The following is a 26,730-nucleotide window of genomic DNA, read 5'->3' as shown; positions in this document are numbered from 1 at the left end:
CGATCAACGCCCCCCCCCAGAGTGGGAAAAAAAACATGGCGACGACGCACATACCGAACGCTGCTTCTGTTTCAGCCTCATCTGTGTCTTCATCTCCGTCTAACATAAAGATAGAGCAAGTCTTGAATTCATCTTCTTCATCGGCCTCGATTGATCCTCTCTCTCTATCCCAGTCATCTGCTACTAGAGCTTCCTGTCCTCTTTACCCCCCACAACCCCATCCTCCTCCCACTCCTTCGTCATTACTACTTCCACTTTCTACCACGTTACATATATCAGAATCCCCCGCAACAGCGAATAATCAGCTACCGGAACATCAAAATCAAAAAGTAGATATTCTGCCGCCATCGTCATCGACTTTGCCTGAGCAGTCTATGGCAGCTGCCGTGGCGGTACCTCAACCCACACATGCCATGCAGCCTTTTACAAGGCCAATCCGGTTTGTGGCAAACGATGGACAACCGCATGCTAAAAGAAGAAGAATTAGTGCCGCGTACGTAATTTCCTGCATATCAACCCCTCTCAAACTAGAAATGAGTCTTTTCCAAAAAGTGAGGATGGTAGAGGATAGAAAAACAAAGATAACTCTTCACGCTCTTCCGCTTTTTAATTCATCATTGTTCCTTTTTCCTTTTTCCTTTCTTTTTTCTTGTTTGCCTGGTTTTCAATCACAATTGCCCATCACCCCTCCCACACAACCCCCCCCCCCCCCCCCCCCCCGCGAATACGAGTTGCGGGGTCTTGATATACGGCATAAAAGATATATCATTCATAGAGATCCATGCATTTGCATTCCCTGGAATAAATGTGTGCTTTCTCTTCAGAGATCGGAAATTTCTTTTATTTGATCGTTTCTTATTTCGATTTTGTTTATGATTGGCTTGGAATCCAATGCTAACTTTGTTGCCATCTTATGGAGCTGGATTAAAGCTGTAAGACTTGCCGCAAAAGGAAAACTCGCTGTAGCGGCGAGAAACCTGCCTGCGATACATGCCGTCAGAACGGCCACTCGTGCCTGGGATATTCTGATCCCGCCCCGTCAACGCCATCGCATAGTCCGCAGCAGGAGCAGCAACAGCGGCAACAGGACAATCATCAAGTCCCTGCTAAATCAGCCTCCACCCCTGCAGCTACCACTCCTACGGATGAGCCGACAGTAAAAGAACATTTCTATCTAACATCTCCCAGTATATCCCCCAAAGATCGGAGAATCTTACAAGGGACCGATTCGGCTTCGCGGCCTTGTGATCTGCCGAGTAACCAGCATGAACAACGTGGCAAAAATGTTCCGCCATCCAGGAGGCAGTCGCAGAAGCGAAAGTCCATTGATCATCAGGACAAAAATGACAAAGGAAATGTCTGGATGAACGATGGAAGAGGCGATGGACAAAGTAGGTGTGGAATGACAGACGGGGGGCCTAGTCCGGATTTGCGATGTTGGTGCTCTCCTCCGATTATTCTCCTTTTTACTTCATTTAAGATACAGGCTATATCTCATACCTCAAGATCCCTTTCAATTCCCTACTCATTATCTTTCCGCCTCTTATTGGGAAATTATATTTCAACCTCTGGTGCTCATTCTAGCCTCTGGCTGTAGATCGAACGCCTCCAGCTACACAGCATCCGCCTAATCGTCATCCTCATCGAATACCGTATTTCCGATATTTTGGACCCACGGCCATCGTCCCCGGTTATAAACAAATGGTCGTAGAGGTCAAGGATCAATCGAGTTGGGCCCGTCGCGCGAGCCATTCAATGACTGCAAGCTCATCCAGCACTTCTCCCACATCAAAATTCACAAATTATGATAGTTCGCCAACGCCCACAGTTTCTTCCGTAGTACCAGAAAATATTCCGTTTTACGATCCTAACGATTCCACAACAAACAACCCGCTCATAGCCCATTTGGTTGAAACATTCTTTGTAAACCTTGGCTGTAACTTTCCGTTTCTGAATCGAGAAACGTTCACAAGGGATGTTAGGGATAAACGTGTCGATGTCATACTAGTTGATGCGGTGTGCGCAGTTACAGCAAGATTCTCCACCAACTCGTTATTACAGGCTACATTGCAGGGGGGAGGTGGAAAGCGTACCAGTGAAACCCAAATGTCCGAGTACGGCACGGCCTTTGCAAACAGAGCAAAACGTCAAGTGGTTGATACGTTTGCTTGTCCTAAACTTTCGACTGTGCAGGCTTGTATTCTGTTGGCATACGTGGAGTTTGGGAGCAACCGTGATAGCGGATTGTGGATGTTCTTGGGGTTAGCTATCAGAATGGCGCAGGATCTGGGCCTACATAAGCTTGAAGGGGTGAGAGGGGATGCAAAAGGTCGGGAGGAGGAGGAAATGAGAATGAGGAGTCGAAGCACTGGTAGTGAGGAGGAAAATCAAGGTGATAGGATGGGCTACGACGTGCAGAGGAATGAGGAAGAAGCGAGAATTCAGGAGCAAGAGAGGACGGACACTTTCTGGGCCGTTTTTTTTCTGGATCGGGTCATATCATCGGGCACAGGCCGGCCGGTAACAATACGCGCCGAAGAGGTTGAGATCGATTTTCCCAAAGGAGAGACCAGTTCGGCGTTCCCCCCGCCCTTTCCCGCCTTGATTAGGATTGTTCATCTTTATGGTCGAATCACGGATTTGCTGAATAGTATAAACGACAAGCACAAGATAGTCGAGGATACATTCGCTCGTCTCTCTGAGATGGAGGCGGAGCTAACAGAAATTTATCAGCGGCTCTCACCGAACCTTCATTTTAACGTCACAAATTTTCGACAATACAGTTCAACAAATCAAGGATCTGTATTCTTACTCTTGCATATTTGGTTCCACGCTTTGATAGTGTTGCTCCATCGTCCAACTCTCCTGATCGCGTTTGAAGGTAGAGTGCAAGAGCTATTTCTTAACAGTCGCGAACTTTCAATGTCTTCGGCGAAGACTATCTCAGACATATTATGGTTTGCAGAAACGATCGACCCGAGAGCTGTGAATGGAAATCCATTCAGCAGTCAGCCCATCTACATTGCTGCATGTGCCTTTTTGCAGGAGAGATTGGCACATTCCTCCTCTAACCCTGTTTCGAGAACGCCTTCGCCGGCTCCCTCAAAATTGTCAAACAGATTCGATTCTTTCGGTTTGGCACCTGCTTCAATTTGTAGAAATACAGCTGAAGGTTTGGTTTCACCCGTCAGCAATAGCGGCACTACTGCCATGGGATGCGAAAGTGATCTACCTCCGGACTCCAAAAACAAGAGCAACATGGAAGGGGTCCAGAAGAAGCATGCGCTATTAGCACAAGCTGCGCACGGGAATTATCAAAAGTGCTATAAGGCATTGAAGGGGTTGGAAGTGTATTGGGAAGGCGTTAGGTATATTCTGACAGTCCTTGACCAAAAGACTAAAGGGATTGTCGATCCGCTTCTATATACGAAGGAAGAAATGGAAGGCGTCGAAGTTCCTCGTTTGACCCCGGGAACCTTGGGGCGATTCCGTGGCCTCACTCCTGGAGATTTGAGGGATTCAGGCCCTACATTCGTCAAGATTGAAGAGGGCACCCAAATACCCCTAGCTGGTAGCTTGCATGGTGGTGGTAGCCGTGTTGCCGAGCCAATGCCATCACCTTTTGGAAGCAATTTTCATGGTGATTCCAATCAATGTTTGTTCTCAAACCCACAGCTTTAAATAGTATTACTGATACATTAAACCTCTAGCAATTGAACTCCTGACCGCAACTGGTACATCAAACTCGCCAAATATGCATTTGACCTGGCTTGTCACCAATAACGATCTCCATAACTATCAGCAAAACCACTTTGTTGCACCATCTACGCATCAAGGGTCGATGATACACAACGACAGGAATGAAATGCAATCCTCTATGCATCCATCCTCACACACCAATCACCAACATGGAACCCCAACCCCAACGGTTTCCCCGGCGTCCAAATGTCCACTTGTGGGGTCAACACCAGCCTCGGATGCTCAGATGCTACTTGGACTTAGTGCAGGCTCAAAGGCAGATTATGGACAGCACCACCATGAAAATGTGCAGGGAATGGATATAATGACAATGGGGGGCTATACTGATGGACACTATCAAACTAGTGGAGGTCAAGCAAATTTTGAGTATGAAATGATGAGTGAAAATTTCAACTTGAACAACATTAGTTGGAATCTCAATTGTTTGGAATATATGCCGGCTCCTTGCTGGGCTGACCCAAACTTCCCAACTCCATCAGAATAGTTTGGTAAGCACCAAGTGTGTGAAGAAGTACTATGAGGTGCTTAATCAGGTAACGCTCTTTTTTTCTTAGAAATTCTGTTTTAATACAATCATTTTTATCTATCCTTTTTTTTTTTACTGTTGGCGTTTACACGGGGTTTGCTCGAATGTCTTATGCAGTATATATCCAACATCTGTGTCGCATGCTGTGGGGAAATTTGCTCCTTTCCCTCACTTAAGTTTAACGTTCTATTCTTTTTGTTCATTTGGCGCAAGGGGACTATGATGGGTACGATTGCGCGGCAGCATTATTGCTTATTGCACGAAGAGGAGGGAGAGGGAGTGCAGGAGTTGGTATTTTGTTGTTTTATTTCTATTTGATTCATTCCCTGTAGTACGTATTACGTCCTCGTGTGATCGCAGCTGTTTTCTTTCCGTTCCCCTTCCCTCATCAGTGGGTAACTTTCGCTTCCTATTCTCCTTCTCCTTCTCCTTCACACGATCTCGCCCAATGAATATGTGTTATATAGAGTGGGTTATGGTTCATATATAAAAAAATAAGTATACATGGATATATGCTGAGTTGTGCCATGCATGCGTCATTAAATATCACTCGTCACAGATTACCACGTGACGGAATGATTATCCAATGAGCATAATGCTGATCTGTCTTATGTCACCTTGAAACTTTAGCCAAAAGACATTAAACTAAACCTGATAACACATGTGGTTCGTTTTATCTTACACGTAAATCTAGCACGGCCAAAGATATCAGGTCCCTTGCCCACAACAATGCAATCATAAGACATCACTCGATATGATTGGCGACGACGACGGCTTTCAGATGATTTAGTAGAAGACTAATCTTGAAGAATACGCTGTGGAGCTTGCCTTGCGAGCCCGTTTGTGGGGCCGGGACGTGTCGAGGTGGGGCGTTGACTGGTCTCACCAACCGAGCACTGTACGTGTGCACGGTTGCACTTGTAGTCCGTGGGTATCGGGCATACGTTGTAGATGAATCAGCCTGTGTGAGGAGTGAGGATCAACGAAACGTGTACACGTGTGAGATATTTGAGACATGGATAAGGTGGATGTGTACTCTACGATTGATTCACTGTCCTCTTTGCCCAAGTGCTTTATCCATGACGTCACCCAAATGATGTCTTCGATGCTCTTGTGTTATTTGGCTGAGGCCTGTTTGGTCTTGTCACGACACCGCCGTATTCGGTAAACAAACCCTTATAATCTCTCATCCAATCGAATAATGACTACCACATAGCATCAGCAGAGAAACGCGCCCATCAGCCAAACAGCTGGCTGGCTCTATGCTCGCTTAGAACCGGTCTCGTCCTGGTTCACCAATGCCAAATCCTCACCGTCAGTAAGGCATTTCATGCGAGGTAGCAATTCGCTGTCCGCTAAACAATAATTTCATCATCATGGAGAGCGGGGTTGAAGATTTTCCAGCCCTCAGGATTACCACCAACGCAGAAAATGCTATCGACAACACATATATCTGAAACGTCACAATATCGAGGGAGTCGCCATCGACTTCTAAGTTCATCTCTACTCTATAAGAGTTCGAGCGCTCAGGATCAGTCAGTGCGTAGTGCCTGATGCCTTATTGATAGCACAGCCGCCGACTAGAATGGGGGCCGTCAAATGATAGAGTTTAGAGGCCATCGGATCGACTATTTCCTGCGAGTGATCGCCCATGATTCATCTACGCAAGTGAGTCTCTCAAGTTGTTTGAAATATGAAGGTGAAGAATGAATTAGGTGTGTGGAAGCATCAAAAACTGAGATATTTGCAGGAAAATTCAGGGCGTCCGTGAGAGGTCCATCGAAAGGCACTAAAAATCCTAAGGGAATGCTTAACTACCTTAGCGAAGGCGGCGTCTAAATCCTGCATGGGAAAGATAAGCGACAGGAGTGAAAAATAATTTACCCTGTGAAAGTATGTTGAAAAAACAGCCAAGTGATGATTCTATGTTATCTTGGATACCATGTAGGTTTTTAAAGTTGGATTTGGCTCTGCACACCAATCTTGCTGAAGCCTTTATACATTCTACAGTGGATAACGTTGAGTCATGCCGTGATTACTTTACTTCTTTTTTACCCGGGAGGCTGAATTACACCCAAACTATGAATATGTCATATGCTAATTGGGGTCCATAGATAAATGAAAGGTCTGTTAAGCTTGAATGGTTCCTCATGCTGGGGACAACGGTTTTTGCTAAGGATGAAGAGTTGGTACAGTATTATTAGTATTAATGGTCTACTAACCAGGATGTAAGTACACTGTTAGAGGAAGATTATAATATATAGTACTTGCTGACCTATGTCAGTGGTCTGTAGACAATTCTAATATCACGGATTCCGAAGTATGCGGGCATGAGGCCAAACACCTATATGAGCAATATTATGAGTTCAACTTGTTATTCTAGCAGAAGGAGGGTGGCATCAAGTGATCCAATGGTTCTAACTTTTATATGGCCAACAGGGACAGGGCTCTTAAAGGCACACGGAATGCACTAGCAAAAGGCGTGCGGGGGTAATGCGGAAGCAAAGGCAATCATGAAACTTTAATTTACGGAGAACCTGTAGTAATTTTGCTTACTGGTTCATTTATTAATGTTTTCTCACATAAAAGTAAGTGATAAGCCTAATTATTTGTTTACTTTACATAGCTATATGTGGAAGCAGTAGAATTAGTGGGTTAGGAGATAATAACGCTAAGCTGCTAATGCAGATACTAGTAGTGTGGTCCATGAACCGGCTCGAGTCTAGCCGGGAAAAAGCTCGAGTTGGCTCGGCCCGGTGGGTGTAGGACTCACAGAGCTCGAGCTTCTGGTACAGGCTCATGATACAGCTCGAGCTTGTGGTCAATGACCAGAGTTACAGGTTTTTTCCTTGCAAAAGGTGGGGACATGGAAAAACAGCGAGATTGCCGAAAGTGGTTTTAATAATAGCATTACCTACAACTCACCAATGTATAGAGATCATTATGAACCCCAATTTCCAGGTCTCATCTCAGATATCTAGTTAGGAGCATGGCAATTTTGGCTCGAGCCGAAGCTCGTGTATTAACGGAAAAGGCTTGAGCCAGCTCGGCTCATGAATGGGTAAGGTTTGCTCTCAACAAGCCAAAAGCTCGAGCCCAAGGCTCGAGCTGGCTCGGCTCATGGATCACACTAGTCATACTACCTGATTACAATATCTAAAAAAACATATTGGTTGTTGGCCCTATAAAGCGGGCCGATATGTTGCTAATCGCATATTCCTAAGTATTATTTAAATATTAACTCTTCTAATGACCTTTTTCTGGGCTCGCTATTATAGGTTGTACAACTTGGCGTTAATTGATTATCCTACAGATGAAACTGGTACTCATGTTCGAGGAGCAACTACACAGTAATCCTCAACACCTCCGGTCAGAAACTTATGATTACCCCCTTAACCGAGGCTGATCCTAGACGTGAGCTAACCGAAACAATTCAAGGTGGTTGCAAAGAACAGATGATTGGAAACATGCATGCTACATTCCAGAGCAGGGGGGAAGTCGATCTACTGAGACCAGCATAATCATTGGTGAAGGAGCGAGAGTCTATTGTCAACAGTCAGATAAGGGCCGAGAAGTGACTGTGCCAATTATTTCAGCCATTTAAAGTCCCATTCCGATGATTATAGGCTCTTGCGTCACACTGATGGACCCAATGGAGCCGACCGAAACGGACAAATTAAACTCTAGGAGCGTATCGAGCAGTTCACAGATTTTGGTTTTCGATTCATGCCTTACCTCGATCTTGCCGTGATTTGATGACGAGACGAGAGACATGTCATACGAGCGTATTCGTTTATTTGATATGTATTTGATAAGGCTGAGCTGCATTCTTCGAAGATACCCCGCACCGATTGTACACATGACAGTCCCTTACAGCATTTCTGCGCCTGTAAATATGTGGGTGTACGGTATTTTGACAGCTATGCATTATTTGTTTGAGGGACCAAATACCTGAAACTGGCCGGGTATGTAACTGTTAAGTCTATATAACCGTATGCATGATGGGTCCGCATGATCTATCAGGATAAACCATAGATTTGTGAGCTGTTGGACATACTCTAGAGTTGATGAATTAATTTTGGAGCACCAGAGTAAACAGGTTTTGCATATTTTCTCAAATACGCTCGAGTGATATTCTATGATTCAAAGGAAAATACATATTTATGCATTGGTTCGTGTATTGAATTTTAAATAGAGAAATTGGTTTCAATAGACGCTTAAACTTTAATAACGGAATTTTCAGTGAGAAATCCCTGTATGGCAATGCTTGTCACTTCATGCTTCATGCTTAAACTTAGAACCATTTTTGTATTGACATGAACTATTGACTAAAGAAATACCCCCATATTAAAGATAGTACGTAAATACAACAAGTGAACATGGATTAATGATGGTATGTATGTCGGTATCTGAACAAGGATGCACTTTTATTCACAAACCCTACATTCGTTGTAGTCCAAACCCACCGGCCGCTCTGTGGTTGTGACTTCATTCTTCACGGGAGTGGGGGATGTTGGGGATATGGGGGTAGGAGGCGCCTTGTTGATCTTATCATCGTGCTGCAAGATTTTATTATCCTTTAGGACTGCATTGACGATTTCCGCGAGAATATTTCTCAGTTCGTCATTGTGTAAATCCACAGTATTGATCGAAAGCACCTTAGAAGGCCCTGGTTTCCTAGACTCAGGGGTCTCCTCAGACTTGGCCTTCTTTGTCTTCTTGCGGCCCTTCTTTTCGTTTGCCGAGCGCTTCGAATCCAGCCAAGCCGGGAGGTTTCGAATTGCAAGTCTAGGCGCTCGCTTGTAGGATATGAGAAATCCTTGAACTTCGGCTGGCGTAAATTTATCAGCTGGGATCATCCTCGCGAACTTCTCGGCGAGCTCTGCAATAAGATGTGTATATTGCGCTTGACGATCGATTTCGTTACGGGCTTTCTTTTCGGAGGGTATCAATGGTTCATCCTCGCCACCAAATACCTCTTCCTCCTCCTCGATCGTAGCGGAGTCCATGCCATCAACTTGTGAGTAAAGCTCGCGGAAGATCTCTTCCAGTGTATCTCTACCGGCGTAACCAAATTCGACTTGCATGTCGACACGTCCAGGACGGATCAGAGCAGGATCCAGTCTTTCTCTGTGATTGGTAGTCATGATAAGAATCCTCCCCTCGTGGCTTGCAACTCCATCTATAGCATTCAACAACCCTGAAAAACTGACTGATGTCTTCATACGATTGTGTGGCCCCGTAGTAGTTGCTTCCATCTTATTAGTTGTTTTTTTCTTCGATTTAGTTTCCTTAGTTTTACTCGCCCCACTCTTTGAATCAGAATCAGAGCTGTCATCTTCCTCGTCAGAGTCCTCCGAATCGGAATCATCGAACATGAAATTGCCGTTATTGTTTCTTTGAACTCCCGCACAGTCGATATCTTCAAGGAGAACGATACATTTTTTGGGGAGCCCCACGAACAACATAGTGAGAGTCTCATCAGTTAGGCTTCCTGTAGATAAGCTCAAGATGTAAAGTGGCACTTTAAGTTCTCCGGCTAGAGCAAGACTCAAGCTAGTCTTGCCAGTTCCAGGCGGTCCATAGAATAAGTATCCACGGCGGTAGGGCAACCCGCGTTGAGCATACCAACGAGCTGTAACTGGATTGAGATATTCCTTCACATCACGAAGCAAGAGCTTTTTTGACTCTGGGGGCAGAATGACAGTTGAGATGTCGCGGGAGGGACGATGACGGCCTTGATCCCAACTCTTCTGAGCGAACGGAGTTGGTGAGATGGTATATACCGTTGTTTTCTTTGCCTGGGCGAGTAGATACTCTCGACGGGCTTCGGCAAGAAGCTCACGGAGGAGATTGGGGGAACGCCCAATCGTTGTTAGAATCTGCAGGGCAGAGGGAATATTAGTTATCGGATGATTTATTGTAGCATGAGGATTGACATACCATCGTTTCATCCGGGATATCGCCTGTATAGTATGTCAAATCAAGCTTACGGTTGATGAGAATGAGATTTTTCTTGTACCAAAAATAAAGGAACCCTAAAATCTTATGTATCAGCAAGGTATTCGGCCCGAGTGAGAAGTCAGATATGATTTGATATGTGATTTAAAGGGTGGGGAAGATATCAGCCCGGAATTTTTGATTCTCATGAACGAATAGTGAACCAAGACCGGCAGTGTTACAAACCCACCGCTTAGGGCAGGTAGGGATTAAGGATTGTGGGTTTTTAACTAGCCCCACTAGCTTCACACGCGCACAGCCACGCAGTATTGCTGACACTCTCAAAAATAGAAATCGCATATGTCCGAGAAGCAAAACAAAAGAAATGACCCCGACAAAACTTACCAGGTGCAGGAGTATACTTGAGCTTTGGGCCCAGTCTATCTTCTTCACAGGATCCATCCAGGCCATCAAGATCATCATCATCATCTTCTTCATTTCGCGCTGAAGCATCGCCATAAGGTCCATATGAACTAAAGCGTTTCACAGCATGGCTCATGGGGTTCTTTCTGCTCGTGACACAGAAGAGACGGCAATCAGTGGACACATGGTTGGCCGCTAGCCAGCGCATGACATACAGATAGGTTACATCTGAAGAGTGAACTGTTGCCGACGATACCAGGTTGGCGGAAATAAAACGGGTAAGGGTTGTAACGGAGGATATGGAATAAGTGAAAAATGAGAAAAGAGAGGTGAGGAGTGTTAGAGACATCCCAATGGTGACTAAATGAATGAGATAAAGTCAGAGGAAATTTACTGCCAATGTGAACAAAATGAAGAGGCTGAGATAATTGGAAGGGAAGGTGAAACCAGAGAAGGTTAAAGCAGCTGGCTTTTAGGCCAAACAGTTCATATGGGAGTGGGATCTTTGAGAGCTCATTGGCAGCAAGAAAGTCTGCCTTACGTGCTGCTCGTTTTGTTCAAACTTGGGCTTGGGATAAGGGAAGAAAAAGCAAGTAGAAACAAAATGCGTGCTGACTGTTGGAGATGATCACTTGCCTAGTAGACTAGAATCTAATCCTAATTTTAGGAATAGTCTTTGCACGAGGTCAAATCCTGGGATTGCTGTGATGTCAAACATTCCACCTCCAACAGATACAGGTGATCCAACTCCTGGCAGCATACGAGCTGCAGTTGCAGAGAAGTTATCCATTGAGCTTTTCTTTTTGTAGATAAACTTGAAGGAGAACTTGTTGATGCACGTTCAAAGAGCAATTGTGTAGGTTGCCGTCTTGATTAGCGTGAAGGTGAGGAGAGGATGGGGAAGGGGACGGGGAGGAGGGGACGAAGAGCAGAGCACAATCTCGACACTGAAGAATTGAGTTTGGAGAGTGGGGGAATTGAAGGGAGAACAGGCACTCTTTATGAGCAGTTATAATTACTGCGGTAGCTTAGGTCCGGCGGGGTATGCTAGTAAGGTCCGGGGGTACAATTGGGAGCTGCATAATATTATCTCTCTATCCCATGCATGTGTACATGTACATGGGAGGTTCGTCAATTGAGCCTCATATCAAGAGGAAAACATATAAGTGCGGCTTCTTCATTATTCATTTAGGACTGGCAATGTAGGTCACCAACGTACACCGCACATGAAACTCGGTCTCCAGAGAGTAGCTTTCCGTGCCAATCTATAATCCTTCCTATCCCATGGGTACTACAGCAAACCACATACATGTATTATGTATCTATATATTCTTATATCGTACTAGAGAGTGTGTACATACCTACTTCAAAGTGCTCGCGCCAGAAATATTCGGCGTTCGTCTCACCACTCCCTGCAGGCTTGGATACGTACGTACATGTACATAAGCCTCTTGCTGCTAAGTAGGGGATGGGTACGAGACTAAGCGTAACTATATGTACATGTATACCCTGACAGACACACAGCCTCTAGCCGATGATCCTTTCAGGGGCACTGCACTAGAGATGATCAATACACAAACTCCGGATCCAGCTGAAGACTACTCTACTTATCTTACCTTGTACGTACCCCGTTCTATTTGAAGCTGAGAGGCTGCATAGTCAACTACCCCTTGAACAGTTGCAACCAAAACATCCACACCTGTACGTTTTCGCCGGCTACATTGGATGGCAAATCCGTCATGTAGGATACTTTCTCCACAAAACGTAGTTACATGCGCTGCTTCCCAGCTATCAATGATCGTGGCGTACTAAAGATTTCCGAAGAGACGATTATGTTTACCTTACTGGAGCGATTACATGTAATGAAGTGTATGCCTGGCTTGTGCCGTCGCAATCCTGGACTCGAAGGCAATATTGCTGAGCCGAAACAGCCAGTTCGGTTACAACTTAATTAAAGAGAGAATGATAAAAACAAATTAATTCGTATGCTCTATGAAATTAATCCTTTTGATGAGATATTTACCAGAGTGAGTAGGAAACATCTACCGAGATAAATCTATGTTTATATCAGACTGACGACGCTTGTCAGGTCTAGAGGTCTCTGCAGTACTGACTTGGGGAGTGCAGGCTGATATGATGGAAGACAATCATTATAGCTAGCCATGCTTTGAAAGTCTCAAGATCGATCGACTAGCTCAATGCTGAACCTAGAGTACTTAGAGTAATTAATGCCTTTAGAACCACCACTGGATGTGACGTTGATTTAGACATGAAAAGGAAAAAAAAAAAAACATGCAGGTCATGCAATTGAATATCATGATCGACCGTACATACATGTATGTACAGCCAGCTAGTTGCACAGGAGACGAAACCAATTTATGTTCATGCAATGCGCGATTGATCGATTCCAGCTTCTTAGATCAATTCAGCTCTAGATTGCAATTGATTATGACGCCACCACATAAAAAGTTCAAATTTAGGCCTTTAGTTTATTCATGCGTTACTCGTTGACCAAACTATGACCTACCCAATCTGTCTTAGGACCCAGAGGTTTGGATTAGCTACTCCGGGCAGGCAATCAGAACCTGAAAATGCAAGCTGCAAGCAGGGGCTCAATTTGGTGTAGCTTTTCGCCAGCCGCGAATCAGAGGTCGTTACCATCAAAAGTCATTTTCAAGTTCTTACGTGCCCCGAATATATATTGGTATTCTTGTGCATGTGGCGAATACGGTTAGTTAGTATTTATTAAATAACTACATGTCATTGGGTTTTGTAGGGCCCCAGCCCTGGGGATGAAGACAAGAGGGCCACATATCATTGACCCGGTAAAACTGCGTACCTTACTCTGGCTAATATACTACATAATTACTGAACCATATATCAGTCAAACACTGAATATTAAAGTTAGAGCATACATAAAAAAGTACTAAACATCAACTACAATAGTACCAACCTTCTATGGCCGTGTAGGTCACAAATATCAGCCTAGCCTCTATAACAATATTTAGAATTCACTCTGGTTGCGTAAAGCATTCTTATTTCTTCTATTACTAGCGCTAGAAAATATACATACATGTATATACATGTACGCAGGGGCGCAAAGTCTCCAGGTCACGTGTAGGCATCATGGTGGGCTAAGAACTTTTTTTTTAAATTTTAATGGTCCAATGCGTCCATTCGCATATGTAGATACATACCAGATTTTCGATCCAAATTATCAATGCCCTTAAAGGAAAACTCTTTTCTAATTAACATCGATAGTATATACTATAGTACTCTCTTCCCTGCGCATGCCCAGCGAATCGAGTGGTACTGGCCGCGGGTCCTACATGTGAATTTAGCTATAGTCGGTACGTCTGTGACGTAGGCCTAGGGAACTCACTGGGTAGAGAGTATCTGATAAATACGGCCGCAGAGCCTCACGTACATATGTACCCGCACTTCAGTATATCACATCATGCAAGGCTTGAATTCTACATACAGACAGCAATGTATATAATTTTTCATTCGAAATGCCCGGGTGACACATTTATCCATAAGAACTCAGTTTAAAAACGTGCAAAGACCTGCTCTAGACCGGCCTCAGCTAGGTTGAGAGATGCGCTTCTAGACAAGTCCTCGGGCCGGCCGTAAATTACGTTTGGACTACATGTTAATTGTGTCTTTAGGAGCTGGAAGTACATGTATATACGTATACTCTATGAGGAAGCTAAACATAATACCGGCGCTGTTCCGATACGACGCGTAGCGAGGTGCATGTTTCTGCCTACTCTACATGCTGGCAGTACTGCAGAGCCTCATCAGACCTGTCAATTAGCATATTGCAAACGACCAAATGACCTTTGAAGGGGACTTCGCCATGCTGTGATATTACTCTGCAGTGCTCTATGAAACCTAGTACAATCTTAACAAAGAGCTCGAGGCTCTTATCATGTCATCCCTTGTGATATAGTAATACTTGCTGCATTTGTAGCTAGCTAGCCTTGTATAGCTGGCGGCCATCGATCATCATATTACTAAAGGCATGAAGGATTCACGAATTCGATACACACACGTCCCCCTGGTCGAGCTTGCTTCTTTACTCCGTCTCTAGGCCGTAATGCTCCTCTTTGTTGTACGTTGAGGCACATGTACATGTTCTTTATAGGCTATATAGGTGAGTTGTACCTCCAGATACTCTTGACAGCTCCTCCCCGTTAAACATTGCCCCGAAGCTTAAGTTTCATATGTCGGTACATGAGTGTTGAAAGGAGTTCTTAGTGCCAGAGTTTTATACTACACATAGATGTAGTATATCTATAAACCTAGAAGATAAGTACACGCCAGGGGCTGTTGGTTTGCCTTGCCGTCGTCGCGCGTGTAAATAAAACACAAGCGAAACCTGTTACTGCATTTAGTTAGCCGCTGGCGGCAAATCTTTAATTTCTTCGACGTATACATACACCTAGCTAGGCTCGTACCCAGCCCTCTATGAGCAGCTTGATGCTAAGTACGTGTGGGGGATGGGTACGAGACTGGTGCACCGGTGCACACCACAAGCTGATCATTTACATGACATACCTTATATATGTAAGCGCAATGCCTCTCCAACAGACTAGTTCAGGGTGGTGCAACAGCACATAAGGCATTCCCCTTATATAATTATCCTTATTTTTCAAAACTCAGTTATCATATCGACACCTATCAGTTTCAGCATTTCGATGATCTCTTATCTTGTGCTATTATTACCACGGTCAACATACGATGCGTGCAGCGCTTTATCGACCTTTGGGAAATCTGGATGCATCTTCCCAGACCTTGAGCATGAGGGGCTTGAGAGAAACGCAAGGATACATACATCATGTACATATCGTTTATTCCAGCTAGCCAGACACCTCTTCCTTTGGTAAGAGTAGCCAAGCACTAAGACTGTTTCAATCAAGATAAACCTCACACTCAGTGATAAGTGTCTAGTACGATATTTCGAACCAAACCGATTCTTGTAGATAAACACATGTACTAACTAAATATTCTTAGTTTCAACAAGCCAACGCTTCTCCGCGCGCTTTTTGTGCCTGTGAAGATAGGTCATTCCCGATATAACGACAAACTTTCCGATTACTATTTTTTTTTTTGAATAACGAGGAGTGCTGCCATATGCACGCTACCCTGACAATCTGGTTACATCTAGTTGAAGCCCGAATCTTATTACCACATAGTCCCGAGAAGCTAATATCACTATTGAGTTGAGCTGTCGATATATCTTTTGTACGACAACCCTAAATTAGCTAAATAACATGCGCGATCTTCATTGGCTATATGCACGCATATAGTACGTGCTTTACATAAAAGCTTATTTCAAAAGGTAAATGCAATTCTAATAGGCCCCGCGAAGCTACATGTTGAGTACACCTATCCCTAGAATTTATAACCCGGGTACAACGGTAGTACTACAATTTAACAGCAGTATGTACGACGGTTACACGGTACTTCAGTTAGAACTCTGACCTATCACATTACTACATGTAAATTTCGAGCGAGAAGCACAATACACCTCAAGTGAAAAATTTAAATTTGGACTATATATATACATGTATGTACTAGTACTAGGAAAACACATATTGCATATAGAGGCACTAAACTGATACCATGGCGAAAGAATTTATCTGTGCTTCTCAACTTAAGGCCGAGGAATCCTAACGTAAATAATTGGCTACTACATGTATTGCCCGAATCTTCTCTGTTACATGATAGAAACATATCGGTTACATCGCACATGTATTCCCAAGGCAAAGATAACATATATGTGGGATTTAATTTGAAAGATATGGGTCAAATATAAGACAGCACATTTAGGGAAGTGGCTAGAGAAAAACTTAGCTATAGGTCCTAGTTGTGAGTAAAGAATAGTTTCATTAAATCTTCATACTTCCGATTGTTTAGTCACACCTTACAATTTACCGTGACCTATAAACTCAAATCAACCAATAGTAGTGCAGTTTCGAGGAAGACGTGTTTTATTGGTATATATGTTAATTGCATGTAAGATATCAGAGAATTAAGTCTACGGTTTTCCAACTATTCTAGTAGGTTATACTTGCCCTGCAACACAAGCTTAAGGAGATCTAGATCTGAACAATACCTCTGAAACGAGTTATTATTAATTATATACCCCTACATATGAAGTGCTGTTATTACCGGGTACCAGAATTCACCGGGCAGTTCGAATCCCTAGCCCAGCCTTTGTTTATAGTATCTACGTCACATCAACCAAATTTCCAGATTGATCCTTTCATGATCGATGCAGTACATGCTGGCAAAGATACAATATTCTATATAGCTATAAATTAATGTGACTTATATAATTCTTGGTGCACTTATTATTGAAATATCCAATAAGGCTAATCAAAATTTAGAAAAGGTTATGGTGGTTCGTGGATGAGGTAATTAAGTGATAGGTCACATTGGCCCTTCATTCGAATAGGACCTTTCACTCATTGGACTTCGATTAATACGTATACATTATATACATACATGTACATAAGTACCGGGTGTTGAGGGTAAGTGATCAGAATCTGATAAGTGAATGCTGCGGTGAATACACTCTAGTACATACCTACGCAGCCCATGGCCAAGCTTTTTTCGCAGCAGCGCAGGCCAAGTCTCGCCTATCTGGCAGCTATGAGATTCTAATCTCAATAACTGTCCTCAGTTGATGCAATACTACTGCCCTATGTGACAGACTACCGACGAAAGAAATCCTAGCTCCGATCATACTCTATGGGGTTCTATGTAAGGTTATATTCTCTTAATTTTGCGGCTGATTAGATTATTCGAATATTAAGTTCTACAATCTTGCCCAATGCCGATAGATGTTAGTAATATACCAGCAGAAATAAAGTACCTGCATGTAGCGAGCATCCATTTGTGCCTCCTAGGCATCCAACCATATTCCTTTATGTGGCACCAGTCATAAATATTCGCGGACTGGCTGTCCCCGCACTTGTCGTTGTCACTCATGATCACATCGCATAACGCGCTTAGCCCTCGGCTAGAAATGGACATGAAACCTCAATCGCAATTCATCACAGAAGATTTTTAATCACTTAGGTTTGAAACTTCCCGGGTTTTGGTATGAGGGAACTTTCATTTCCTTTCCTTTAGAATGCTCATCAAGAAGTTCGAATCATGTGTAGATTGCTGGTCTTGTAATCCTTGATTCGATTTTTATTGTTGTACGTATACGTACGTGTTCGAAACCTTTAGTAACATCATTAAGGAGTCAAGTATCATGTTCCACCTCCTTGCCGTATGAATACCTGAATGCTCATGAGTCCAATAAAAGACCTGAGGTATGACGTACGATATCCAAGAAGCTTGGGAAGAACTGGAAAGATCGATCCAGTAGTAAATGCATTGCATGCATTACATATGACGTGTTAGGTCTGATTGACGATTTTTTTCCCTGGGCCCGGGTATTATGACTTGCAGCATTAATATAAATTTATAAATGATTGGTTCTCTTAGTTAGAGATCGAATCTTGAAAGTTGTCTATGTTTTATAAAAATGGATCTTCCGGCAATGTATCACCCTACACGCATACTGAAAAGCCTATTCTTATTTAAATCCACACTGAAAATTCAATTCTCCACTATCGATTCAGTTCTCCGTTGAAAATGTCCCAAATGTGTCCGAACTAGATGTAGAGAACCTTCGTCCCTTGCTGCAAGCTTCCGTCTTCAAACACCGATTATATGTACATGTTATCAGCAACATCAAAGAGAATAGTACACGTTTTAATCTCTCACTTACTTCTCAATGTCTCTCTGGTTTGCTCCATATACGTTCTCGGGATGTATGTTCCCCGTGCAAATGAGAATTCAATGATCACGGGTAGAGATCGATAATGCTTCTACTCTAATAATGCCTTAAGTTACTGACGAAGGTTGTACGAAGAACTTCCTTTTTCTTCATTTCTGCAATAAGCCGTCCAGACGCATATGTAATTCGAGTCCTTTGGTAGAAATGTAGTCTTTTCCAATACCATCGAGGACGGGAATCATTAATTTTGACGAGAAGAAGGATTTCGAATAACTGGAGATCTCAGCATGATAGAGTTTGAGAACGAATTGTATTGTATCGGAAGACGGAGAGAGATCGGAGTAGAATATCTTTTTTTCTTTGAAAAATATTCCACAGAGAATAACGATCTGCAATAAAATTATATCACTGCACTCCATATAGGTTTATATGACTATCATTTCCTCTAACGCATGACTAAAGTTGGCCAACCTTTTTCCCATTAGCCAGTTTTAGTAGTAAATTCGGGTTCATAAAAGTGAGCCACAAATTATAGGAAGCATATTACTCGCTCTGATTGTAACTACCTAGTAGGGTGTAATTATATGGGCGGATCTTATGATGATTAACTTAACCCCTTGTGTTACAGTTCTGAACATTTGATACCGTCACATATGTTACATGTACGATGCAGTTTCTATTCACACGTACAGTCGCACCTCGCTATGTCGTTAGCGCGTTCGAGGAGCTCAGTCCGTACGAGATAGCAAATATACGAGACAGCAAATAATAATTCCCAAGCTGACAGGGGTATGGAATCAAAAAATCTTCATTTTTGGATGGAATTTCATGCTGAATCTATCTAAATAACTGGAATTCGAACAGGTACCAAATTAGAGATAGATACAAGTATCAGTTGTTAAAATATCCTGAAATTCATATAAAGGTTATTGAGAGGTTTAACTCCTATAAATGAGAGATGGAGCGATCCTCTGAGCCTACTCTGAGCCCATGTACAGAGCAGTGCAGAATCCTCCTTAAGCTCACTTCTCTATTAGAATAGCTGCTCCCTCAACCCCCGCTATAACTGCTTCCAAGACCTAAAAATCCGAGATAGCAAATACTATTTGTATGGAGACAGGGGATATCTGTTCTCAATTTTCCGTACGATCCGAAAAGTGCCAAAATACGAGATAGCAAATAGGTTTTGGTGTGGAAAACAAGTAGCAGGCCAATTCGTACGAGACAGCAAGAGATCCGGGACATCGAGATACGACATAGCGAGGTGCGACTGTACTTAGTCGTGATCTGCGAAAAGAAATTGCTATGTACTCACATCGCACCCATGATCGAAACCTCCCGCGAGCTCTTCCAGGTTAATAATCCCCCAGCCAATTCATTATCGCGGCAGAATCCTGACATCCGTGGTCACCATCCGAGACGCTGTCTGTGCCTTTGTACCCTGGCGGAGGCACAGCATTCTAACCCGGTGTTGTATCCATAGGGCTAGATGATGTGAACTACTAATGTGCATGGCAGCTAGAAATGCATGCCAAGACATATATATTATCACTCGGTCAGCTCTCAAAAGTTCACCGAGGGAGATTCAAGGCCTTATTTATGGGTCAAGGATTTATAGAGCTGGGTTGAACTGAACGACACCACAGGTCGGGGGGGAAGAAGGAAAGGGGGGGGGGGGGTGCGTGGCCGAGGAATGTGCTGAGTGGTTGCATGCATTCTACTACAGTTCCGGCTCGTAGTGAACACAGTGTGTTAAGTGGCCAGTGCAAACTATAGGTGAGGTTCAGGGGTTATCCACCCACGTATGTAGCTTATAGGGTTAGGTTTTTATTAGCTCAGCAAGTTCTAATTCATCAACACCTCCCTCAACCACACAAACACGTTCTTCTCCTAGTATCTTACCAAATATCGTCGCTCGTTGGGTATCACCGTGAATACTCTAGAGATAGATCATGGTTCAGTATATACTTAAATTGGAGATTAAGTGAGGTCCAGCCAGGATGGCTATTGGTTTCGAAACTCGTGGTGGGTGAGCCGAAAAAGATTGTGTCTTCGTTATAACACCATCGATAAGTGCCTTTTTAATTCTCACGGTATATCATCATAAAAGCTAATATCATGCATTGCTACTGTCTCATGATCACAATTGTATCTGGTAGAAATCACTAGAGAAAGACCCATAAGCCAAAAAACAACATGGATTCAACGAATACTACCACGATAGAAGTCTATTGCCGCAGGATTGAAATAACATCATATGTGGCTAAAAGAAACTCTGGAGAAATAACTTGTTTACTTTTTGAGCCTTGTCTCAGACTGTTGTGTTTTTGGAACTTGAGCGAGAACAAGTTCATTATCATCAACAATCACTCGACAATGTCAGTACAACTAATTTCTAATACCCTACCGCATGTCCATCACCTCTCAAATCACTCCCCGCACTCAATATCCTTTTACCATCAGGGCAATGTTTTACCCTTATAACCTGACCTCTCCCGAACACACCTCTGCTCCATCCTGTCACCACAACCACATTGTGCCCCAGGTTCCTCAATTTCTCCACTGTCTCCTCACTAATCCCCTCCTCAATCTGTACCAGTGGATGACTTGGATCATATCCACCACCCACACAGATTCTGGGCGCATCCAAAGCCTGCTGCACCGACATACCCCACACACACGTATTGAGAAACACCTGCACGTGTCCTTGGGGCTGCATGTACCCGCCCATGACACCAAACGCTGTGTGGAGCTCTCCCGTCTTCGCATCCGTTATCAGCGCTGGTATAATGGTGTGGTAAGGCCTCTTTGATGGTGCAAGCACATTGGGATGGTCTGCAGAGAGAGAGAAGCCGGACCCGCGGTTCTGGAGAGTGAACCCGCAGCCTTTTGGAATCATGGCACTACCAAAGCCGGCATAGTTGGAATTGATGAAAGAAGCCGCGTTACCTTGCGCGTCAACGACGGTGAAGTATACTGTGTCACTAGAGCGGAGTGCAGGGGAACCATGGGCCGGTGTTTTTGTGGCGACACAGGGATCGAAGAGTTTTGAGCGGGCGGCTAGGTACTCCTACGCCAATTAGTAGCTGCGAGTGAGGGGCTGTGATGGGGTGATTACCTTATCCAGGAGGCCTTTTGTGGGGACTTTACTGTGCGCAGGGTCGGCGATAAACCAGTGACCGTCTGCAAAGGCGATTTTCAAACTCTCTATTATCGTATGAAGATACCTATCAGTCTGTTAGTACGCACCTTCTGCCATTAACCACCCATGATAAAGTACTAACTCTGCAGAATTATGCGCATGGCTGCCCTCTTTCCCAATATCCGGGACCACACCTCTCTCCTGCAGGCTTTCTAGGATTCCCAACGCCATAAGGGCCACAATCCCTTGTCCATTCGGCGCATGCTCCCATAACTTCAACCCTGTCCTTTCATACACCAACCCCACCGCCTCCGTCTCCTCGCTCCCTACCTCGCCCATTTTCTTCAGATCCTCCAGTTCCATTACTCCTCCCCGGGACTTGAGCACCTCAACCAGCGCCTCTGCAACCCAACCCTCATAGAAACCCTTCCTCCCCTTTTCTCCCAGCTCACGATAAACCTTCGCCAGGTTTGACAACCTGATGACCTCTCCCTCCCTCGGCGCCCGCCCATCAATCAGCATCTCCCCTGAATTTGGAGACGCACCAACCAACCGCTCAACTCCGAGCGCCCAGTTCGCCGCTGTTACCTCACTTACAGGATAGCCGTCCTCTGCAAGTCGTATTGCATCCGCCAGCACCTCGCTCAGCGTAAATTTCCCAGACCCAAATCGCTCCACGGTATCGCACCAAGCTGAAGCCGCACCAGGGACTGTGACCGAGTGTACGTGCGTCATTGGAATACGGTCCTGTGATCGCTCAGCAGCGGGGATGTCGGCGAGGGCTCTCTCGAGGGTCAATGCTGTCGGAGAGCGCCCGGAGGCGTTGAGCCCGTGAATCTTTTTAGTGCTAGCGTTGTAGAAGAGACAAAAGGCATCGCCACCGATACCGGTGGATGTGGGCTCGGTTACATTGAGGCAGGAAGCTGCGTGTGTTAGCTGGAGAGCTGGAGAGGGGACTGGTGATTTGAGGATGCAGGCTACGACCGCCCAGATCCTCCGACCGCCAGTATGCCATTATCACTACAGAGACATAACTAACCTACAGCGATAACAGCATCAGCGGCATTGCCGCCCGCCTGAAGAATCCTCAGACCAGCCTGCGCCGCGAGAGGCTGTGTGCACGAGACAATGCCATTGGTACTGTGTATGACAGAGCGCCGTGAGGGGTAGGGCGCAAAGGCGCGGTCGTGGAGGCCTTTGTCTGATATGTCCGGGATGTGGTTATCCATTACGTTCGGAGTGATCTTTGGAATAGACGAAGTTGTATCTCACGGAGGAGCACCTATCCTATCTATAATGTGTTGTGGGGGGGGGGGGGGGGGGATGCGGCAGTGCTAATATATATGCAGGTTGATCAATGGCGGGGGCGGGGATATCCGAGAACGCAGATTCCAGATCGGCAATAGTTTGGGCTTCTCCCTGACTCTACCCGCGGTTTCCACCGATCTCCTTTTTACCGAGGCATGATAACCTGTTTTGAGTATCATTGCGGGGGAAATCCTCTACTAGTACGGAGTCTCCTGCTCTCTCTCTATCCATTGGGTAATGGTAACTGTTTGGGATCAATACTTGGGGAACCGGAGGAGGGAGCGAAGAATGCCTAATTCCGCCCGTTCCCCGGAGGAGCGAGTGATGGCATATGTTTGCATGCTCTACTGGAAATGATCTGGGGGTAGGAAATTTTTGCGCGCCTAGATATCTAGCCTAGCTAGCCTGGGTTGATTTGGTTGGCGGCGACGCGGCGGGATTTTTATTTAACCCCCCACACTCCAAGACTACTAATAAGTGCTAATACTAATACTAGTACAGTGCCAATGCTAACACTAGGCCCCGACTAATAAGTAAACAATTCCAACACACCCGCAGTAATAATAATAAGAAGGAGGAGAAGGTATCATTAAATTGCCGTTAAAAAATCATTACCATATCTATAGTGATACTTAATGATGCCCTCTCTGCCTCCCCCCCGCCTCAAGCCCTGCCTCTAACCTCCTAAACACCATCTCCCCCACCGCCAGCCCAACAACAACTGCAAAGAAGTAAACCTACCACACATCAGCCCCACTCACTCTCAAAACAAAAAAGCAAGCACAAAAACATATAAAAGGGACATACCACAACAAAACTCATAACAACCAACATAAGCCCATACCCCACAACCGCCGTTAGCAGCTCCAGCGCGCCACGGCCTCCATCACGAGTAATGGAGAATGGCTGCGCATACGTATACCCATGCTCCTTGCGGGAAGCGGCCCAGACGGTGGCCTCGAGACGCGTCTTGAGGAAGGTGAGCCCGCGGTAGAGGATGGCCGTGCTGAAGATGAGGAGCCAGATGCCGAAGAGGGAGGCGGGCGTGGTGGGGAGGAGGTGCGGGAAGAGGAGGGGGGCGGTGGGGAAGGTTGTGGTGAAGGTGGTCATGGACATGGAAGACATGGACGACATGGAGGTTGAGGTAGCCATGGACATTGTGGTTGAGGTTGAGGTGGCCATGTTCATGGCGGTGGTAGTGGCTGTGGTCACGGCCATTGACATTGACATTGACATGTCCATATCCATTTTAGAAAGTGAAGTGAGGTGGTGAGGTGGTGAGGTAAGTGGGATGAAGAGATACAATGGTGGATGCAAATAGAAGTAGGTATGTATTGTGGTGATATCTTTCTATGTGTCTCCCACAGATACGCAAATTGCCCTGTCTTTTAGAGATACGATAAAGACGACGGTGGTACTATGTCGGTATTATGTACACCCACCAGCTAACTACAACTTCTAAAAGGCCTCTGCATACAAATATCTGCTCACACACCTGAAACCATCCCTTAAAACCCTCTTTCAACTCTCTCGATTCTAAACACTTACTTACTTACGCACCACCCTACAAAGAGAGAAGGAAAAAAAACTAGCTCAAATAACCTCAGACAAGGGTTTATTCCAGAAGCGGGTTAGTAGTAACTTAGTAACCTGCTCAATTATCTACCTTAGTTGCATCTCCTCCAATCAAGAGGGGCGGATAGTCGGCATAGGAGAGGAATCCTTCTCGTTGCACACGCGTGCAATTGTGTAAGCTTTGTAGTAGTAGTTAGTTAGTTGGTAGTTAGTAACTAGATACTGTGCTTGATAGAGTCGTCTAAAATGAAATTCAAGCATTTCGTAACGAACCAACCCGGGAAATCGGCACTGTGTTTGATATGTGTAGTAGTTGAGTAGATTAGTTATTATTGAGACCTGTCGTCTGTAGGTACTGAGGAGGTAGTGAGAGGGGATATATATATCACAGCCTCTTGGCTCCCGATATCAATCCCCAATACTCTCAATCTCAATATCTACGCACTGGTTCCCAAGACTTCGATATGAAGTCCACACTTTCCCGCCGAATGGACATGACAAATACCTCTTCGGCCGCCATTGAAGCCGCCCAAATCCTCGATCCATGGACCGGCCAATGGAAATATCCACGCGCCCTCATCATCTTCCTATGTGCAATCATAGCCGTTTTTACGCTTCTACACATATGCCAATTCCTCCGCGACCGCCGTCGTCTCTCTTCGAAATCTAGGAAAGCTACGCCTTCCCTCTATGACCGCACTGCCGCCGTTCTACGTAGTCTGATATATAGGCGTCCGTTACACAGTGCTCCAGCACTCGGCCCGGTGATACTCATTGTATCTCTTCTGGTATTTACATTGGTGTGGACGTTCACTGTACAGCCTTACTACCGCCCATTACGATCTGGGGGCTCGCCGCCGCTGTCGTTGCGGTCGGGATTGTTTGCGGTGGGGTTGACGCCAATTGTATATTTGTTGGCCTTTAAGGCTAACATTGTAACGTATCTCACGGGTGTGTCGCATGAGAAGTTAAATGTGCTGCATAGATGGGGAGCAAGGTTGATTCTGTTCCTGGGCGTTGTGCATACAATCCCATTCCTCGTGCAGCCACTGCGGGAGGGCGGTCATGCGGAGCTAAAGAGAGTATGGGCAGAGGATAACATGAATGTAACGGGATGTGTGGCATTGGCGGCGTTGGTGGTGTTGGTGGGAGGTAGTTGCGTTCCATTAAGGTATGTATTTTGAGTATACTTCTGGGGTTGTTAGTAGCAAGTGTACTGATAGTAAACTGTGCAGAAAATACTTCTATGAGCTGTTTGTGGGCACGCATATACTCTCGGCGGTCCTCTATCTGGCGTTCATGTTCTGGCACTGTGAGGATCTTCTCACGTCATGGACATATCTGTGGACCACCGCTGCTCTCTGGCTCGCGAGTGTGCTCCTCCGGTTCATGAATACCACTTTTAATGCCGCGCTTCCATGCACGCTCCGGCTCCTCCCCGGCGACGCCGTCATGGTCACGATACCGACTACGCATATATGGACGCCCGCACAGCACGTATTCCTACGTTTCCCGGATCTATCGGTCTTTGATAACCACCCGTTCTCTGTGTGCAGTGTTTCCGAAAACAGTGATGAGCTAAACACACTGGTAGTGGTTGTGAAGCCGCGCTCGGGATTTACGCGGCGGCTGTTTCTGGCTGCGGCGGAGGACGGGCCGGAGGCGGCAATGCGAGTGGTGGTTGACGGGCCGTATGGTGGTGTTCCGAGGGCCGTAGAATCGTTTCAAGGGGTGGTGTTGGTCGCAGGGGGGAGTGGGGTCACAGCGGTAGTGGGAGTGTTGTCGTGGCTGGTGAGGTGTATGAGAAGGGGAGAGGGGTGCGTTGAGAAGATAAAGCTGGTGTGGGCGGTGAAGGATCGGCGGACATTGGAGTGGTTTGGGGGTGAAGTTGCGGAGGCGGTTGCGATGGCGGGAATTGAGTGTCGTTTTTTTGTTACCGGGGACGAGGGGGAGAGTGAGAAAATGGAAGCAGTGGATGGAGTGGAGATTGCAAAGGGAAGGCCGGATTGTGGACGAATGCTGGAGGAATGGGTTGGAGGGATGGGTGAGAGGGTTTGCGTAGTTGGTATGACACTCTGCTCTATCTCGAGATTAAAGAACTATGCTAATAGGTTAATTGTTTTGGTGTAGCTTCGGGGCCTCGAGGGTTGAGGAGCGATGTTGCGAACAGTGTTGCCGGGCTGCAGAGGAAGGTCAATGATCGTGAGAGCGGGTTGCAGGAGCTGTATCTGCATACGGAGGCCTTTGATTGGTAGA

The 26,730-nt window shown here is 45.3% G+C and overlaps 6 protein-coding genes across 6 annotated transcripts; 3 read left to right on the top strand and 3 right to left on the bottom strand.

Moving 5' to 3' along the window:
- Window positions 1-374: 374 nt before the first annotated feature.
- H6S33_005416 (uncharacterized protein) lies at window positions 375-4,243 on the top strand (the record flags this gene model as incomplete). Its single annotated transcript, XM_044836760.1, has 4 exons — window positions 375-493; window positions 931-1,436; window positions 1,598-3,655; window positions 3,711-4,243. The coding sequence occupies 4 exons, from the start codon at window positions 375-377 to the stop codon at window positions 4,241-4,243; spliced, it is 3,216 nt and encodes a 1,071-aa protein (XP_044698725.1).
- A 1,937-nt stretch (window positions 4,244-6,180) lies between these two features.
- Window positions 6,181-7,011, top strand: H6S33_005415 (uncharacterized protein; the record flags this gene model as incomplete). Its single annotated transcript, XM_044836758.1, has 7 exons — window positions 6,181-6,229; window positions 6,296-6,303; window positions 6,400-6,410; window positions 6,472-6,513; window positions 6,570-6,575; window positions 6,788-6,873; window positions 6,974-7,011. 7 exons carry the CDS (start codon window positions 6,181-6,183, stop codon window positions 7,009-7,011), a joined length of 240 nt encoding a protein of 79 aa, XP_044698724.1.
- Window positions 7,012-8,712: 1,701 nt separating this feature from the next.
- Window positions 8,713-10,856, bottom strand: H6S33_005414 (uncharacterized protein; the record flags this gene model as incomplete). The annotated part of the gene is made up of 3 exons (XM_044836757.1): window positions 8,713-10,167; window positions 10,229-10,323; window positions 10,631-10,856. The coding sequence occupies 3 exons, from the start codon at window positions 10,854-10,856 to the stop codon at window positions 8,713-8,715; spliced, it is 1,776 nt and encodes a 591-aa protein (XP_044698723.1).
- Window positions 10,857-20,844: 9,988 nt separating this feature from the next.
- H6S33_005413 (uncharacterized protein) lies at window positions 20,845-22,820 on the bottom strand (the record flags this gene model as incomplete). The annotated part of the gene is made up of 4 exons (XM_044836756.1): window positions 20,845-21,519; window positions 21,568-21,676; window positions 21,734-22,514; window positions 22,631-22,820. The coding sequence occupies 4 exons, from the start codon at window positions 22,818-22,820 to the stop codon at window positions 20,845-20,847; spliced, it is 1,755 nt and encodes a 584-aa protein (XP_044698722.1).
- A 711-nt stretch (window positions 22,821-23,531) lies between these two features.
- On the bottom strand, window positions 23,532-24,147 carry H6S33_005412 (uncharacterized protein; the record flags this gene model as incomplete). Its single annotated transcript, XM_044836755.1, has 2 exons — window positions 23,532-23,636; window positions 23,707-24,147. 2 exons carry the CDS (start codon window positions 24,145-24,147, stop codon window positions 23,532-23,534), a joined length of 546 nt encoding a protein of 181 aa, XP_044698721.1.
- A 791-nt stretch (window positions 24,148-24,938) lies between these two features.
- On the top strand, window positions 24,939-26,729 carry H6S33_005411 (uncharacterized protein; the record flags this gene model as incomplete). Its single annotated transcript, XM_044836754.1, has 3 exons — window positions 24,939-25,645; window positions 25,710-26,539; window positions 26,605-26,729. The coding sequence occupies 3 exons, from the start codon at window positions 24,939-24,941 to the stop codon at window positions 26,727-26,729; spliced, it is 1,662 nt and encodes a 553-aa protein (XP_044698720.1).
- Between the last annotated feature and the right edge of the window lies 1 nt (window position 26,730).

Source organism: Morchella sextelata (assembly GCF_020137385.1).
Source record: "Morchella sextelata strain SCLS chromosome Unknown scls_2, whole genome shotgun sequence".
NCBI classification, from domain to species: Eukaryota; Fungi; Ascomycota; class Pezizomycetes; order Pezizales; family Morchellaceae; genus Morchella; species Morchella sextelata.
Note: the sequence above shows the minus strand (reverse complement) of the source record. Positions and strands in the feature narration are given on the sequence as shown.